The 20,000-nt window shown below is 40.1% G+C and overlaps 1 protein-coding gene across 1 annotated transcript in view; it reads right to left on the reverse strand.

The window, feature by feature from the left end:
* Window positions 1–20,000, reverse strand: part of wwox (WW domain containing oxidoreductase) — a 249,186-nt gene that overhangs the window by 152,630 nt on the left and 76,556 nt on the right. Inside the window, exons 7-8 of the mRNA XM_084397772.1 lie at window positions 13,880–14,065; window positions 7,932–8,196 (exon numbers count right to left, since the gene is read on the reverse strand). Coding sequence (XP_084253898.1) covers window positions 7,932–8,196; window positions 13,880–14,065 — 451 coding nt within the window. The remainder of the gene's footprint in view (window positions 1–7,931; window positions 8,197–13,879; window positions 14,066–20,000) is intronic.

A 20,000-nucleotide genomic window follows, 5' to 3' on the forward strand; every position in this document is an offset into this window, starting at 1 on the left:
CCCTCAAAGTGACAGATCGCTCCAGAACAGCGTCATCAATGCGAGTCATTGGGAGTCATGGTCTCACTCCGCCAGCACTGGTGTGTTCAGGTCTTCAGATGGACGCAGGATTAGCCACACACACTCAGATGGATGGGCCGCTGTGTGACTTTGACTGGGGGTCAAACGGGAATGACATGACAGCTCCCGGGCTCTCCCGAATGTTGCCTCTGATTGGCCCTTTATCGATCCCGACACCTTCCCAGCCACATCGGCTGATCAAGCAATAAACTATTTGCTCTGTTTCCAACTGCACAACGAGTCGCTCGCTCCGAAGAGCTGCGAGCGTGTGTGTATACGTGTGTGTGGCTGCCTGTAGACCAACACATTATTTTAATGAAACGGTGTGTCTTGGTAGACTATAATCCTGGTAATAGGATTGAGTTGAGACACACATGTCAATACAAGCAAATGGGATTGTGTGCTTTTAGGTCTCAGATTGTCTTCCAGCTCATAATAGGTAATGTGTGGTGGGGGGGGGGGGGGGGGGGGGGGGGGGGGGGGGGGGGGGGGGGGGGGGGGGGGGGGGGGGGGGGGGGGGTAACATCAAGCCTTCGGAGATGGAGAGAGAATGGAGTAACATCAAGCCTTCATGTTGCCCGATTAAATTAAAGATTACAGTCTATTCAAGGTCTGATGTTCAGTTGCAAGCAGACCGTCACGCAGGACGAGGTGTTGTGATGTTTACATGCATAGTTCACAGTTTGCTCTGAACCTACTGTCCGTTTGTTGGATGCAGTTTAACCACAGAAGGACATTTCTATGTGGTGTAATGTGTGCCAGGATGCTTGTTGGGTTCATCTGGACATGAGGACTGGTTCCTCGGTGTCCGCTTGAAAACACGGATCTGGAGCACGGTTCATGAAAGCAAACGGCAGAAGATAAGCACTATTGATTAATGACTAGTTTCAGGTTTAGTCTCATTGCTGTATGTCTTGCTGTATGGCAGATACAACTGTTCTGTAGAGGCAAATGGACAACAGCGTGAACACCTGCGGGGACAAAGAGGTAGAACTGAACTTTGCTTCGAGCAAACCAAGGGGAAAAACTTGCCTAAAAAGTTTCAAGTCTTGTTATCTAGAGGAGGAATGCCAACAATACAACTTCTAGCCAACACTCCTGAATCAACTCAATAATAGACACTCTAAGACCAGGGGCTAGTTGCATAAACATAGCTACTACTTTACTTACTTTACTTTACTTTATTTTATTTATAAAGCACTTTACAACTGCACCTGCAGACCAAAGTGCTGTACAATCAGCACAGCAGCACACAAACTATGTTAAAGTGTCCCCCACTATGTCCCCCAGTGGTGCAAATTCAGCATTTAATGTTGTTTGTGGTGTTTTTAATGTGCTTTAAGACAAACCATGTGTAAATTCATAAGTCGACACCAAAGACAGTCTCAAAAACACGCTTTGAAATCGCTGGTGTTTCTGACGTCACAAACTACCTTGTAACCAATCAGATCAACGTGTGATCGTCAACCAGTGGATCTCTGAGCTGAGGGAGTGAGTGGAGGCGGGGCTCATTTGCATATTCATAGAACCGCATATACTAAATGAGGCAAGGGTGTCGAGTTACATTCAAGATATTTTAAGGCATGAAAAACAAAATTAAATATAATTTTGGTGATCAAAGATGAGTTTTAAGGGATACAATTATTGACTACAGGGGGACTTTAAGACTGTGTGTCTTAAGAACTAGTCTGACCAACTAGTAAAGGTGTAACTGGCCTTACCGGCCACTGAAATGAAGCGGTCAGATAAAGGAGACATCCAAAATGTGTATTGTTGGGGCGAAGGTTGGGATTCCTGATCTAGATAAAACCCTTGAAAAAGAAGAGGGGTATTGTCAGATATAACCACAGGGCAAGAGTGGATAAATGTGATGCGTTTGATACACTAGCAGATCGTTCTAGGCCGAGAGCTCCAGTAAACTGATAAAAATAACTTGTAGGATTTACTTGATAAATAATGGGAACGTTCGATAGATCGTTTCTGAGTATAAATGTTTCATTTTGAGTAGAAAATGAATCCAGATGTCAGAAAATGGCAAGTTACCAAACCCAACAACAAAACCAAAGATAAAACGGTGTAAAGTCAGCTGGAAAACAGTGAGAAATCAACCTTATTAATTATTCATGCCCCTGTGCATGATGGGAACACCAGTATTAGAAAAGTTGAGTAGGCCTGTACTTAATTTTATATCGGTGATATTTACGCTTTAATTTCTACAAGCTTGAACTGAGTACTAATATGGGATTTACTCTTGTTTTTTTTGCATTCTTGCCTGAACAAACTTTTTCATGCAGAAATTACATCCGTTTTTTTCTGTAGCATTTACTTCACCACTGACTCATTTTTATCAGTGTAGAATCAGAGACGGCAACACTCCTGCCACAGCCAATCACCAGCACATGATTTGGGCACATCATACGCACTGCATGCTCTTAGTTTCACTGACGTGGACCAGATTAACCCCTCAGTATCGAAATTTGATATCGAACGACAAGACATTTTTTGATACTCAATGGTATCGAGGCAATTTGGAGCGGTCGGATAAAGGAGACATCCAAAATGTGTATTGTTGGGGCAAAGGTTGGGATTCCTGATCTAGATAAAACCCTTGAAAAAGAAGAGGGGTATTGTCAGATATAACCACAGGGCAAGAGTGGATAAATGTGATGTATTTGATACACTAGCTGATCGTTCTAGGCCGAGAGCTCCAGCAGAATCAGAGACGGCACATGTGACGCCGGCAGCTCATAGAGGAAAACACTCGCACAGCCTGAGCGAACTGGTTCTCTTCTCAACCTGCAGGTCCTAATCACCAATTATGAGCCCATTAGGGCGTCTGGCAGCTCCTGGTGTCCCGGCGCAGCAGAAGGGGATCTGGGTGTGGACCTCTGGCCCGCTTCTCTCGCTCCACTGAGCGCCTGTCAGCGCCGGCGTGATCGGACCCGTGTACCGGCAGATAACAACACCTGACCTAACAACCGGTTACCGGGGGACGGTCGCCACGCCGACAGGCCTCATCACAGCGCCACAGCGGAGGGGTAAGCCTGAGCCGCTCGGGGGGACGAGACTTCATTAAAGAAGAGCGAGAGAGAGCGGGTAATGCCTCTGTAGTGTGCTAATAGAAGCAGAGCCCTCGTTAGCCAGGCTTGAGGAAAGATCCATCAGCGGCATCTCCTGCTTTCTCCCGGCTCACAAGAGCACCGAGAGCGAGAGAGATTTAGCCTCCCGTAAGGAAGCTGGGTGAATTATCTCACAGGTGAGACAAGAGACACTTGCCAATGCACAGAGGAACTTGTTAAAGTCCCCCTTTTAGAGCAAACCGTCGGTTAATGTACGACTATTGGGCCATGGTCAAAAGTTCAGCCCCTGCATATGTAAAAAGGTAGCGGAGCGCCCGAGGCAGAATCCCGGGGAAAATAATTGCGCTAAACTGCTGAAAACGCGCAGTCAGATGGCGGACCGGGTCCCGATGAAGCGGCGGTGGGGGGGGGGAGGGCGTGACGGGTGCTGACTGGGGGGCTGTGATTTTCCCAGCAGCTTCACGTCCCAAAGCATCAAGCAGCCATTAGATGCCACAACACCCAACCGGCGGAGAAATGTCAAACCAAACATGCTAAAACAGCTGTTTGACTACACAAATGAAAAGGTTACGGAGGCTTCGGGGACGTATAGTACTCCATATAAAACCACATAGGAAGGATCAAAAATGACCTTTTTCGACATTGAGAAAAAATACAGAACACACTTAAAGCATAACTGATCTAAACCAAAAATGCTTGTACAATCTTTATATGAATCTCTGGGGATTTCTTGGATTTGGATTTCTGAGCAAGTAACATAAATTGCTATGTTTTGTTGTTTCTAAACCTATTTTAGTCAAATTCAATGCCGCTACGGTTGATAACACAACAGTATATCCTGGCTGCAAATCATTTTTCACATCAAAATGATTCACCAATGGCAGATTTATCAAATGTGTGTTGCTTCCCAATAAATCAGGACAAATTGCACAATATTTCACTTTTGTGACATAGAGAATGTTCTTTTTCTTTTTTTTTTGTCACGGAAAAAGTGCATGTACATGTACAAAAGTGTATTATGCAAATCTTTATAATTATTTACAGTTTCGGTCAAAAACAGTCGACTACAACACAATAAACACCTTTTATACACTGGGTGTCTGAAGTGCATTGTGAACCAATACCAGATTGAGTTAGAGTCATTATTAATAAATAGTAATAAAAAAAATACATATACATATACATATACATATATATATATATAAATAAATAATATAATATAATATAATATAATATAATATAATATAATATAATATAATATAATATAATATAATGTAATATAATATAATATAATATAATATAATATAATATATAGTAATGAAAAAAATTATATATAAAAAATAATAATAAAAAGGGCTGCACGATTTGGGGGGGGGGGGTGGGTCTAACTGAATTTTCTGGTTAAAATTGAAATGGCCTTTATTACTGTCTAGAATACTATACAATAATATATTATCTGACTATATTTCTGTGATATAAAGACATGTAAGATCACAAAAGGAAGTTAGTTCAAACACTCGACTGACATTATACAGTGAGCGTCATTGAATGTTCTCTCCTGTTGGAAAACAGGCTTGTAAACGGTAAGTTTGGAGAGATGTTTGGTGCGTGTTCCTTACGTCAAATAAACGCACGTTATAAGTGACTCAATCTCACAGTACTTCCGTAGATGGACGAGCATTTACTGCGAGGAAGCCGCTCTGAACACAGTGCTGCGCTTCAACGTGAAACACGCTGCGCACACACTTCATCAAAACTCGCAGTCTTCGTGAGCTCATAAGCGCAATTTCAATTTTATTTTGGTTAATCATGCAGCCCTAATAATAATAATGATAAATAATTTAAGTTTGTTAACATTTTTATCCTAAATTGTACACTAAAAGCGCTATCCTCCGTGGAAAGTCTAGTCTTTTTTTGATCCCCGCATGCTCTCCGGCCGGATGACCGCATGCCAGGAAAGATCAGACCCGGCGTTGATTATCACGAGGAGAAAATGACTCCACTCTTATCAAAGCTACACACATCTGGAGATCAGCATGGGCCTAATGTGCAACTGCAGGCCAAGAGAGATGAACGGCAGATCATATCTGATGGACAGATTACAGATGAAGACAGTCGTGTGCGTTTAAGTCAGATATCAGTCCTGCCTCTTACCCAATGAATTTACATCAACTCAGCAAAACTGAACATTATCTGCAAATTACAAGATCAGATGATGATACTCGGGTTCATGAATTACACTGAGACATCCTTTGCACTTTAATATGGCATATCAATTTTAGGTGTTTTTTTTTTTTAATCTGCGATATTAAAAAACAAAATGCACTAATCAAATTATTATTAAACCGTTTGTTTGGTTGTATGAAGGCTAATCTTACATTATCATACAGTAATTTGTGATGTTTGATGCATCTATGCATCAAACCATTAAGAAACGCTAAACTAAATGGAAGTGTCCCACTCAGATGCAATAAAACAGCAAAATAAGAGGTTTTATTCTAGATTTGCGCAGTTATAAATCACCTACAGCTTCTGGAGAAGACAAAGGCATTTTACTGCGCTTGGGTGTAATATCGTTCCAGGCTCTTCCTGTCAACATTATGCAGAGCTTTGCAACCTTCAACAATTTCCCAGCATCCCATATGAGACTGCAAGCAATTAAAACGATAGCATCTTCATAGCCTCATAACCAATAAATAAAGTAGCGGCGGTGTTTTGTGTTAAGTTCACTAATATCTGAGGGGGTTCAGGAGCGGGAGAGAGAGGCACATCAACACCTCGCCAAGAACCGGGGCTGTCCTGAGTCTGAGAGCTTTTAATAAATACAGGAAATCATTACTGCATTCATTAAAGGTGAAGAAATTATTTTTTTAAAAATATATATTTTTTTTTAATATTAATAATAATAAAAAGGCACAATTAAAAGCACAAATAACACTGTTAAATGTAATATAGATTTTTCATACTGTACATTATGTCTTGATTCCAAAACGATTTTAGTTTTAATTTATTTACACATCATATAATAATTAATCATTTATACGGTAATTTAATAAATATTTATATTTAGTATAATATATACAAATTGTAATTATAATATATATAAACTTGTAAAAATGTCTCCCTTGCAAATCAGGAATGAAATCACAGGAATATTTGCATACTGACTGGTGTTTTGTACAGGAAATGCAAATTAATTTCTAACATGTCATAAATATTGTGCTTCTTGTTTACATGTTCAAAACTAATACAGGTCTCACCAGCAGACCAAAGCACAAGGACTCAAACTAGCCAATCACAGTTCAGAACCGGCTTGATCCATCAAACATGACTGACAGCTGGAGAAATGAGCGGGTCTGAGTTATGACTGGGCCGTGCGCATAAACTTATGACATATTCATACCCATCTCTTTAATACTTAATCAAATCACTTGAAATACTCAACACTACATCAAAATCTGCCTTCAGAGTTTTCAACCAAAATTAAAACAAAGACTACATCAAATGCATTGTGTGGCCTAAAGCATATCAGAAGCGGAAGGAAATGCTTCAGGTGCGAGACAGGCAGATACTTTATGATTTATGAGGATGTTGAATTTTATAGTTTGTCTCTGTAAGTGTATGTGACTCGCCTCTTCGGGCTAAAACGCGGAGAGTTCCCTACAGGAAGAGCTGCCCGCCTGATTTATGCAGCACTGGGGTATACGAGCAGCGGTACGGCAGCGTGACACACACACACACACACACACGCACGTACACACACACACACACGCACGCACACGTTCTTCCTGCTCAAGAACCCAAAAACATGCTAGTGAAACTCTCTTGGACACCATCACTGTGTCTAAACTTCACAGAAGTAAAGGCAGGTCACACACACACACACACACACTGGTTGAAATGAAGAAACACACAGTTAAACTCTAATAAACCTCACTGACTGTGGCCACATTTAAAGGCAGTGTCGCATGTGTTCACTCAAAGGCAATTCCAGAACTCACTGTGACAAACTCAGTGGAAAGAAACTTAAGATAGTTAATGCAAAAAATGCATTCAATAATAATTATGTTATTGACCAATATTAGATTGATTGATTGACTGGTTTATTTATTTACACAAATAATTCAAAACCACTGTTAAATGTAATCCCAAAAGTGATTTATAGTATAGATGTCATACTGTACATTATAAGGTTGGGATGCCTAAATTAACTTTTAGTGTTTTCATTTAATTAAAACAAGCCATTTATTGGCTATCACCCATTCAAATGTGTGTGTGTACATATATATATATATATATAATAAAGCACCCTTGATTAATAATAATAATTTAATGTAAAACAAAAATCCACAAAATATCATCATAAATTGTAATAAAGAAGAACAGGTTTTGCACTCTACTGAGCTGCTTTCTGTTGTTTTTATGTGAACAGGTTCTAGACGGATGCATCTCACACAAGACACATCGTTCTTAAAACGCGGTTCTCGACTTCAAAGTAGTTGTCCTAAAAACTCGCCTCAAAGCCTTGCATCTTCTTCTTCCCCACTGCCGGCCGCCTCGTGTGTTTAAACGCAAAGCCGTGTTCTGTGTGAGCAACCCTTTAGGGTGTTAGCAAGACACTAACATCAAACTCTGCTGCACATCAAGTCTACTGTGTGCTTCACATGAGGACAGCTAGCTGTGTGCCTTCATGTGTTTGTGCTGCGTATGAACCAATGTTCAAAATGAAACATACTCAGTCCTCACACTGCATCGCGGGAAAGAAGGGAACATGAAATCTCTTGCTCTTACCATGGACTTGGTGAAGGGTCGTGCGAGGGTGAAGAGCAGGGTCATGAGCCACCAGCTGCGGTGGATGGAGGTGTACATCATGTTCCCAGGATGCACTGCGTTACAGGTGACGCCGAAGGGCGACATGCGTCGGTTCAGCTCGCTGGAGAACAGGAGGTTGCAGAGTTTGGCACGGTTGTAGGCCAGCATTGACCAGTACTGCTTCTGCGGGGGGGACAGCAGGTTCAGGTCCACCTTCCCACACGTGTCCACCAGATCCGTGAACCTTCAGAAACAACAATCAGCAAGAAATATTAGGGGTGTAACAATATATCGCAACACAAAAATGCATCATATGTATCGTGAATAGTGACAATATGTATCAATTCAAGTTTTCAGAGTTTCAGTGTCAGACATTAAACTACTATATATAATGTTGAGTATAATGTATAATAATGCAGTGGGGGAATATTTGTGTCCTGATAATGTCTGATGTTACAAGTAAAAAGTGTCCGACATTATTTTAAATATATTTAGTCAGTGACCGATTGCAAGCATATTCATCTACAATAATTCTGTTTTCAGCTTCAGAATCATGAATATTGTTATTCTGGTGTCTCTATTGTCCTGTGCTTTGGGTTTCCAGCACTGAGTCCAAGAATATTCATTTACACACACGATATAATATCAAACTGACCATTTCAATCAACTTTTTTTTTTACCTTTAACCATATGTCTTGGAGTATCGCAATAATAGGGTATCGTGAGTTCAGTATCGTGATATGCATCGAGTCGTGACATGAGGGAATCCGTTACACCCCTAATAAATATAACGACAAAAAAAAAAAAAAAAAAAGGATATAGGTGTATGGACAAAAGTATTGGGATACACCTGTTGAATATTGAACTTGACCCATTCAACCAGACCCAATGACACAGGTGTATAAAATCAAGCACCAACTCATGCAGTCTGCATTTACAAACACTTGTTCTGAAGAGCTCAGTGAATTCAAGCATGGTACTGTGATAGGATGCCTATGCTAGGGTCAACTGTGAGTGGTGTTACAGGAACCTTTAAGAGTTTTAGCAGGTAAAGTCAGAGCGAACGGGTCACTGAGAGCCGAGCACAACGCCTGTGCGGCGGGAGCTTCATGGAGTGGGTTTCCATGGCCGAGCATCTGTGTGCAGTGGTGTACACTAAAGCAGGCCACTGGACTCTCTGAGACCAATCCCACTTCTCTGTGTGGAAGTCTGATCGGCGGATACCAGGAGAACGTTTCCTGCCTGACTGCATTGTGCCAAGTGTAAAGTTTGCTGGAGGGGGGATTGTGGTGTGGGGTTGTTTTCAGGGCTTGGGCTTGGCTCTTTACTTCCACAGAAGGGAAATCTCAATGCTTCAGCATACCAGTTTAAAGGAGGCCCTTCTCTATCCCAGCATGACTGTGTCCCAGTGCACAAAGCAAGGTCCATAAAGACATGGTTGGATGAGTTCGGTGTGGAAGAACTTGCAGAGAGCCCTGACCTCAAGCCCATCCAACACCTTTGGGATGAACTGGACCGGAGATTGCGACCCAGGCCTTTTTATCCCAAATCAGTGCCTGACCCACAAATGCTCCAAAATCTTGTGGAAAGCCTTCCCAGAAGAGTGGAAGCTGTTATAGCTGCAAAGGGGGACCAACTCCATATTAATGTTTATGTATTTATAATATGATATCATTACAGTCCCTGTAGGTGTGATTTTTAATCGTTTGTTGTGTTTTGTTAGTTTCAAATGTTTAGTCTCGTTTTGTGCTTTGTCGTGATTAGTTTTGTGTTAGTGTGTGTGTGTTTTGTCTTTTGTGTCTTGCATTATGTGCCTTCTTTTGTTTTGTTTCGTTTTGTTGAAACAGAAGTCTACAGTCACACAAACGGCTTGGTTACTGGCATTCTTCAAAATATCATTTTAATGTTCCACAGAATAAAGACATTCAGTCAATACAGGTTTGGAATGACGAAAAGGTAAATGAATGATAAAGCGTTCATTTAGGGGTGAACTAAAAATAATTACTGTAAATGGTGAATATGAACAAATGGACAAAACTGATTTCCCGTTGACTTGAGCTGCGGGAATAACCTCCAGAACGTGAGCCGATGGAGAAGTGAACTAAATGAGCTTTGGCAGGCCAGGTCTGGCTTAATGCAAATCAAAGCTACGACATGACGTTCTTTAATTGGCTTTGACTAAGCTGTTAAACGCCAGATGTTTGACAAGGCCCCTGAACACAAGGCGCTGTATTTTCTCGATGTGTCCTTGTGTGTGTGTAAACAACAGTCCCAAGAAACTGCAGTGAAATGAATCGTCCCTCCCCTAGTGCGGATCAGAGTGTGTTCTGCGCCCGCAATCGCATTCAGAGTTTACCTCTTAATTATGTGCTTTACATAACAACCAATCAAAACGTCACATTCACTGTATGACAAGCTCAGTGCGGCGCGTGTTGCTGTTTGACACGTTACATCTCCGCTTGGGTAAACACCAACATCTGCGGGCATCGCGGCGCTGCAAATACTCAAGGTGTGAACTGTGGGAGTGGGAAACTACTTCATTAAAGCAGTAGCTCACCCAAAAAACACTTTTCTTTCCCAAAACATCTTTTCAGTAGTTCAGTTTGACTACAAGTTAAAGAGCAATGGCAGAGGACAACATTTTAAGAGAGCACTGACGTAAATGAAGGTCTGTTCCTCTGATTCTTATGGATTCAGACTGGGAATAAAAGTCGTATGGGCCACTTTTCTGATATTTAAAATTATATACATGCATAATTAATAGTTCATTCTTTATTAATATAATATATGAACCATGCATAATAAATAATATTTCATTATATTATTATTATCATTTTATTTATTACCGTGCATCACTATTAAATGTGACAGTGAACATTATTTAAAGCTATTATTTTTTATATATATATATATATTTCCTTTCATGCAGTGTAATATAGCTGTTTGTGAAAGCAGAAGCTCTGCAAAGTTTAAAAGATATTGTCTCCGAATAGAAATTGAACTGCGTGAAACGAGTCGTCAGTAATTCCCGTCTCACTTCCTGCTGAACTGCGGAGGTTTGTAACCAATTTGCATAATGTCAGTCTATGGTCTTGATTGGCTGAATAGTGTCTCTTAGCTCCGCCCTCAAACACTGTAGTGTATCTGAGACTGGAAGAGTTTGGTTCGTGTTGTTCATGTCGAGAAGAAGCTGTTTTCTGCTGACAAAGCAAATCCACTTTAATGAGATTGATACGGTAAACCCACGCCATCGTTACTGTTCGTATCACTGTGTGTCAAGAGCTGAGATTCAGATATGATAATGAGTGTTTGGTTTCTGACCAATCACAACAGACTGGGTCATCTGACCAATCAGAGTAGAGTAGACCAATCACAACCATTTGGCCAATCAGAGCAGAGCAGACCAATCACAATCATCTGACCAATCAGAGCAGAGTAGACCAATCACAACCATCTGACCAATCAGAGTAGAGCAGCTCTCGGAAAGGCGGGGTTTAGAGCGAATGAATCCTTGATTGAACCGTTTTAAGACACTGTGAGAAAAGAGCTGATTCTGCAATGGATATTATGAGAAAATGACAGTTTTTTGACCTTTGATTCATGTAAAACTATTGTAGGATATCCTAAACAAAATCAGGAGCCTTAATAGAGGCACTTTAAAACTCATTATATGTTCCATGGAAAAAGAAAAGCAGGTTTGGAACGACATGAGCATGAGTATGACAGAATGTTTTTTTTATTAGTATTTTTGGCTGAACTAGCCCTATCAGTTTAGCGGTTATATATCCATCCCCACTATCCTCTGCACATGTTGACTCTGTCATCATCTCACGGCCAGGATAATCCACACGGTCTTCCCAGCAGAGGCATTCTGGGGTGGAAAGAGTCTATTTTCAGAGCAGAGGTATGAAAAGGTCAGGTCAGGCTGGTGTTTAATGACTGCAGGATCCTGCTTTAAAGAGACTGAAGTATAAAAGCGTGAGTTTTCAGAGGTGAGTCTCCCGGTCCACACTATCCGTGTCTCTTGTTTGGAGTCGGGAGAAAAATGCCAACACCGATCTGTCCTGTCACTTAAGCCCCAGTGCTGCAGCGCAGATAAACGTCCCCGCTGAACACATTTTATTTTGACACCCTCAATTTCCCTCATTCTTTGGTTCCTCGTACAGCGGTGTCAAGGTTTAACGGCTCTTGCGGCTTTGGGAAATATAATCTCTTCCTGGGTCAGAGGTCAGATGGTGAGCTCAAAAGGCCACATATTAAAGGCAATGGAACTGATAGAGATGAGGAGGTGAGGATCAGAAATTATCAGGTGTGGTAGAGAACGGGAAATAAACTGTTAAAGTTAATTGGAGGAGTTACTGCGATTACAAGTAAGTGATTTTACAGTTGGGGAGAGTGAATTGAGACTGTGCAAGACTCTGTTCACTCGATGACACATGGGGCTTGTTAATCTAATGGACCCTCACTCTCAGAGTCGAACATGTTCTTCAAAGCACTTTTTATTTAATAGTCATGTGTAACAGGAACTGTTAGCTCTCTCTTTCTGCATACTATCTGCACTGCACTTATAGTACACGCATTGTTTCCCACTGTAATGGAGCTGATGCTCACGCCAGCTCAGGTGTATGGGCGAGATTTCTGAGAACAGAAGTGGCCCGTTTCTCAACAGAGCTCAGGGTTTAGCTGGTTAGCATGGCCTAGTTATCATACACAACCTTTCTCTATTGCTGGTCTGTGATGAGCCTGTGTATATTGTCTCTGTGTATGTGCATGTTTGTGTTACAGGTGGGCGGTCTCTTGTGATCATTTCCTGGAGGCTGTGATTGGTTCTCCTTCACACCTCATCCAGATATAAGACCACCCCAAACACTCAACCAAGGACATAACTGTGCCATCGTGTGTTTGATCGTGTACCACTTCGCTATCATCGTCGTTTTGTCTAGAGTGTCGTATCAGAGAGATTGTGAGGGATTATTTGGAGTTTGTGATTTTGGACCTGTGATAATCCTTGTTAACTTGACCCACGCCTGACTGACTACGATTTTAGATTCTACTTTGCATTGTTTGCTACGGACTTGTAGTTATCTCCTGTAAATATATATTTTTTTGCATATTATATATATTAATCTTTGCCAAAATAAGGGAGGTAGGAGGTTTGACGCCATTTTATTTTGTATATCTATCTTTTCACATTGTTTTTGGTTTAGGGAGGTAGGCAAGTTTAAATTGTATTTCTTTTTTTTATTTCTTTTTTTTAGGAATTGTAGAGGTTAATCAAAGATTGTTTTGTTTGTTATTTTGGCCTTGTCTGCCCCTGACGCTAAACCCTTTTGAAAATAAAACTTGGTAGTGAGACTCATTCTTCCTTTTCCTGTTACGGCTGACCCCTAGCGAGGGTTTAAGAGTATCCATCACAAATCAAGCGTAGCGTCAGTTCTGGCAGGTCACGTTAGTCAAGCTCGCATCAGCTGATCCACATCTACCTATAGGAATACAACGCCTATCACTGTATACTTATATAAGCTCCTTCAGTATTATCAGCAGCTGTCGCGTTTCTCAAGAGCTAATTACCCTCCTCCCTCCCCAGCTCCTCCTCTCGTCAGTCTGGATGGCATTCTGATTCTCGAATCATGTTGTACTTTAAAATCTTGAATTAATGATATCTGCAATACATTCATGTTGGTTCTGTTGTGTTTACCCTAAGGGGTTGCACGGATGCGCAGGGAGTTCTCGCCCAGAACGTAACCATACCGCCAATCCAAATTGTACGCTAACTGTCAATCGTATTTGACGATAGTGGTCCTGACAGAAATAGTATAAATCAATCTGGAGAAATGAGCGACAGAGACTGTTGGTGAAGCGACAAATATACATATACATGGATGCTTCAGAGATTAACTGAAGCAATGATGAGGAGTGTTTCTGACCTGTGAGACTCTGAGGACACCACCACCACGCGGGACGGAGCCGAGAGCCTCAGGACATCGAGCAGGAGCTGGACCAGGTAGAAGTGAGCGAGATGGCAGATCTGGAAGGTGGACTCCAGCCCGTCCTCTGTCAATCTCCAGGGCTGAGTGCAGACGCCTGCGTTACACACCAGCACGTGCAGAGGCCTTCACAGAGACAGGGATACAGCCACACTCAATGAGGGAAAGGAACACATGCTTGCAAACAATCATTTCGTTAGTAAAAGCAAAACCATAAAACTAAAACAAACAAAACAAAACACCAAACTAAAACAAAACAAAAGAAACCAAAAAAAACACACCAAAATAAAAACAAAACAATTAAACAAAAAAAAAACACTAAAAAACAATAGAAAACTAAAACTAAACCAACTAAATCTAAACAAAACTATAAAAAAAAAAAAAAAAACTTAAACACGAAAACAAAACAAACCAAACCAAACTAAACCAAGAACATAAACAACACCAAAACAATAAAAAAAAAAACCAAAAGAAAACCAAACACCAAAACAAACCCATAAACAACACCAAAACAATAAATACAAAACAAAACTAACAAAAACAAAAACAAAACAATAAAAAAAACTTTAAAAAACAACAACACCAAAACAAAACAATAAACCAAAACAAACCCATAAATAACACCAAAACAATAAAAACAAACCAAAAGAAAAACATAAACATAAAAAACTATATAAAAAAAAACACCACCAAAACAACAACAACAAAAAAAAAAAACTAAAACCAAAACAATAAAACCAAAACAAACAAAACAAAAAGCCTAAAGTTAAAACAAAACACAAAAACTAAAACAAAACAAAAAATACCACCAAAACAAAACCTAAAACAAAACCACAAAAACCTCCCAAACGAAAACAAATTACAGATTAAACAAAAATCATTCTGAATGGAATTAGGGATTAAAACACACTCCAACACATCCGCTCAAGGCTATTCAGAGGTCAGTGTGTGCAGACGTCCATCAGCGTGAGGAACGACAGATTTCTGGAGAGTCCGGGCGAGATCTTTCTCTTTGACAGAGTCGCTCCAGTGGTCCCGAAACCACGGCCATACAGCAGAATAATCGGAATCCACCCCACCAATTTTTAATTTCTTCCATTAGAATTAATTACGAAGCCCACAGGCAATTTGTGTACTTCATATTTAATACTGCCTGCACTATTAATTAAAAACTGGTTGCTGGAAAATTAATGGAGGAATTGTTATGCCCCTGCTTTAATGAGTCTTCTCTATGACATTAAAAAAAAGTACACTTCACATTTCCCTTCAGGTTCTATGTGGAAAGCAGCGTGCATCAGTGGAAACGCACGGGATCATGGGAAATGTGCAGAGGCCACGGTTACACATGTGCTTCATTAGAAACACGCAGCGAAACAAACAGTGAACAGCACATGTTCTAGATGCAACTGACCTTTAGAAGACCAAAGAACAACACAATAAGGTTATTAACAGTTCTTTTGCCTGATTACCGTACAGATAGCATTACATCTGAAATACAACATGACTCAATGCTCCTACAGGACTACATTTAATAAAAAAAAACTAATGTAAGCAGTTTGTAATATAATATAATATAATATAATATAATATAATATAATATAATATAATGTAATATAATATAATATAATGCACATTTGAGGTGGTAATGCAGATGCGATATTATATGTATTCATATAAAATAAAAATGGTAACAAGAAATATATAATGAAAATAAATATGTAATACATTTTATAATATTTTATTTAATGCTTTTCAATATATCAAAATATACTTCATATTTGTAATCTTTTTTATGGATTTTGTAGAATATAAAATAAATGTAATGTATATTTAATAATATTTCATTCATACAGTGAATATAAAAAAATATATAAATCATATTTGAACCTTTGCACCTTTCATGTAAATATTACAACCTATGCAATGTCACTGAAAACCAAAAAAAAAAAAAACTTGGAACAACTAACTGCATAAGTGTTCACCCCCCTGAACTACAGTAACTACATAAGTGTTCACCCCCCTGAACTACAGTAACTGCATAAGTGTTCACCCCCGAACTACAGTAATTGCATAAGTGTCTGAACTACAGTAACTGCATAAGTGTTCACCCCCCTGAACTACAGTAACTGCATACGTGTTCAACACCTGAACTACAGTAACTGCATAAGTGTTCACCCCCCTGAACTACAGTAACTGCCTAAGTGTTCACCCTCCTGAACTACAGTAACTGCCTAAGTGTTCAGCCTGAACTACAGTAACTGCATAAGTGTTCACCCTCCTGAACTACAGTAACTGCATACGTGTTGAACCCCTGAACTACAGTAACTGCATAAGTGTTCACCCCCTGAACTACAGTAACTGCCTAAGTACTCAGCCTGAACTACAGTAACTGCATAAGTGTTCACCCTCCTGAACTACAGTAACTGCATACTTGTTCACCCCCCTGAACTACAGTAACTGCAGTGTTCACCCCCTGAACTACAGTAACTGCATAAGTGTTCACCCCCCTGAACTACAATAACTGCAAAGGTGTTCACCCCCCTGAGCTACAGTAACTGCAGTGTTCACCCCCTGAACTACAATAACTGCATAAGTGTTCACCTCCTGAACTACAGTAACTGCAGTGTTCACCCCCTGAACTACAGTAACTGCATAAGTGTTCACCCCCTGAACTACAGTAACTGCATACGTGTTCACCCCCTTAACTACAGTAACTGCATAAGTGTTCACCCCCTGAACTACAGTAACTGCATAAACGTTCACCCCCCTGAGCTACAGTAACTGCATAAGTGTTCATCCCCCTGAGGTACAGTAACTGCATAAGTGTTCATCCCCCTGAGCTACAGTAACTGCATAAGTGTCTGAACTACAGTAACTGCATAAGTGTTCACCCCTGAACTACAGTAACTGCATAAGTGTTCACCTCCCTAAACTACAGTAACAGCATACGTGTTCACCCCCCGAGCTACAGTAACTGCATAAGTGTTCATCCCCCTGAGCTACAGTAACTGCATAAGTGTCTTAACTACAGTAACTGCATAAATGTTCACCCCCCTGAGCTACAGTAACTGCATACGTGTTCAACCCCTGAACTACAGTAACAGCATACGTGTTCACCCCCCTGAGCTACAGTAACTGCATAAGTGTTCATCCCCCGAGCTACAGTAACTGCATAAGTGTTCATCCCCCTGAGCTACAGTAACTGCATAAGTGTTCACCCCCCTGAGCTACAGTAACTGCATAAGTGTTCACCCCCCTGAGCTACAGTAACTGCGTAAGTGTCAACCCCCCTGAGCTACAGTAACTGCATAAGTGTTCACCCCCCTGAGCTACAGTAACTGCATAAGTGTCTGAACTACAGTAACTGCATACGTGTTCACCCCCCTGAGCTACAGTAACTGCATAAGTGTCTGAGCTACAGTACCTGCATAAGTGTTCATCCCCCTGAGCTAGTAACTGCATAAGTGTCTGAGCTACAATAACTGCATAAGTGTTCACCCCCCTGAGCTACAGTAACTGCATATGTGTTCACCCCCCTGAGTTGATGCTCAAGAAACATTTATGATTATTATCAATGTTGAAAACAGTTGTGTATAATTTGTTTTTCAGGATTCTTATATGAATGAGAAGTTCATTTACATTTATTTGAAATAGAATCTTTTGTAACATTATACATATATTTACTGTAACTTTTTAATGCAATTTAATTTCAATTTCAATTTACTCAATCAATGTAATGCATCCTTGCTGAATAAAAGTATAGATTTCTTTTATCCATAAAAAAAATGTACTGGCCCCAAACTTTTGAACGGTAGTGTTAAATGTTACAAAAGCTTCTTTTTTTTTTTTTTTTGATAAATGCGGTTCTTTTGAACTTTCTATTCATCAAATAATCCTGAAATAAAAATTGTTCACAACTGTTTTCAACATTGATAATAATCATAAATGTTTCTTGAGCATCAAATCATCATATTAGAATGATTCCTGAAGGATCATGTGACACTGAAGACTGGAGTAATGATGCTGCTTTGCATCACAGGAATACATTACATTTAAAAATATAGGCTTTTCAACACAGTTATTTTAAATTGTCATAATATTTAACAATATATATATTTTTTTTAAATCAAATAAATGCAGCCTTGGTGAGGATAAGAGGCTTCTTTTAACATTGAAAACACTGAAAATCTTAGCGATCCCATGCTTTTAAACGGCAGTATATATATATATATATATATATATATATATATATATGTATACAGTGAGGAAAATAAGTATTTGAACACCCTGCTATTTTGCAAGTTCTCCCACTTGGAAATCATGGAGGGGTCTGAAATTGTCATCGTGGTGCATGTCCACTGTGAGAGACATAATAAAAAATAAAAAAAATCCAGAAATCACAATATATGATTTTTTAACTATTTATTTGTATGATACAGCTGCAAATAAGTATTTGAACACCTGTCTATCAGCTAGAATTCTGACCCTCAAAGACCTGTTAGTCTGCCTTTAAAATGTCCACCTCCACTCCATTTATTATCCTAAATTAGATGCACCTGTTTGAAGTCGTTAGCTGCATAGACACCTGTCCACCCCATACAATCCAACTACTAACATGGCCAAGACCAAAGAGCTGTCCAAAGACACTAGAGACAAAATTGTACACCTCCACAAGGCTGGAAAGGGCTACGGGGAAATTGCCAAGCAGCTTAGTGAAAAAAGGTCCATTGTTGGAGCAATCATTAGAAAATGGAAGAAGCTAAACATGACTGTCAATCTCCCTCGGACTGGGGCTCCATGCAAGATCTCACCTCGTGGGGTCTCAATGATCCTAAGAAAGGTGAGAAATCAGCCCAGAACTACACGGGAGGAGCTGGTCAATGACCTGAAAAGAGCTGGGACCACCGTTTCCAAGGTTACTGTTGGTAATACACTAAGACGTCATGGTTTGACATCATGCATGGCACGGAAGGTTCCCCTGCTTAAACCAGCACATGTCAAGGCCCGTCTTAAGTTTGCCAATGACCATTTGGATGATCCAGAGGAGTCATGGGAGAAAGTCATGTGGTCAGATGAGACCAAAATAGAAATTTTTGGTCATAATTCCACTAAACGTGTTTGGAGGAAGAAGAATGATGAGTACCATCCCAAGAACACCATCCCTACTGTGAAGAATGGGGGTGGTAGCATCATGCTTTGGGGGTGTTTTTCTGCACATGGGACAGGGCGACTGCACTGTATTAAGGAGAGGATGACCGGGGCCATGTATTGCGAGATTTTGGGGAACAACCTCCTTCCCTCAGTTAGAGCATTGAAGATGGGTCGAGGCTGGGTCTTCCAACATGACAATGACCCGAAGCACACAGCCAGGATAACCAAGGAGTGGCTCTGTAAGAAGCATATCAAGGTTCTGGCGTGGCCTAGCCAGTCTCCAGACCTAAACCCAATAGAGAATCTTTGGAGGGAGCTCAAACTCTGTGTTTCTCAGCGACAGCCCAGAAACCTGACTGATCTAGAGAAGATCTGTGTGGAGGAGTGGGCCAAAATCCCTCCTGTGCAAACCTGGTGAAAAACCACAGGAAACGTTTGACCTCTGTAATTGCAAACAAAGGCTACTGTACCAAATATTAACATTGATTTTCTCAGGTGTTCAAATACTTACTTGCAGCTGTATCATACAAATAACTAGTTAAAAAATCATACATTGTGATTTCTGGTTTCTGATTATGTCTCTCACAGTGGACATGCACCTACGATGACAATTTCAGACCCCTCCATGATTTCTAAGTGGGAGAACTTGCAAAATAGCAGGGTGTTCAAATACTTATTTTCCTCACTGTGTACACATATATATATATATATATATATATATATATATATATATATATATATATATATATATATATATATATATATATATATATATATATATATATATATATATATATATATATATAGTCAGTCTAACCTGCAATTAAATTGAGCCCTATTGAACTACTTACAATTTCATAACTTTTTCATTTAGAGGTTTTTATCAGAAAATACATGCTACGGAGCTGGT

This window comes from Rutilus rutilus (genome assembly GCF_951802725.1).
Source record: "Rutilus rutilus genome assembly, chromosome: 23".
In the NCBI taxonomy this organism is placed as follows: Eukaryota; Metazoa; Chordata; class Actinopteri; order Cypriniformes; family Leuciscidae; genus Rutilus; species Rutilus rutilus.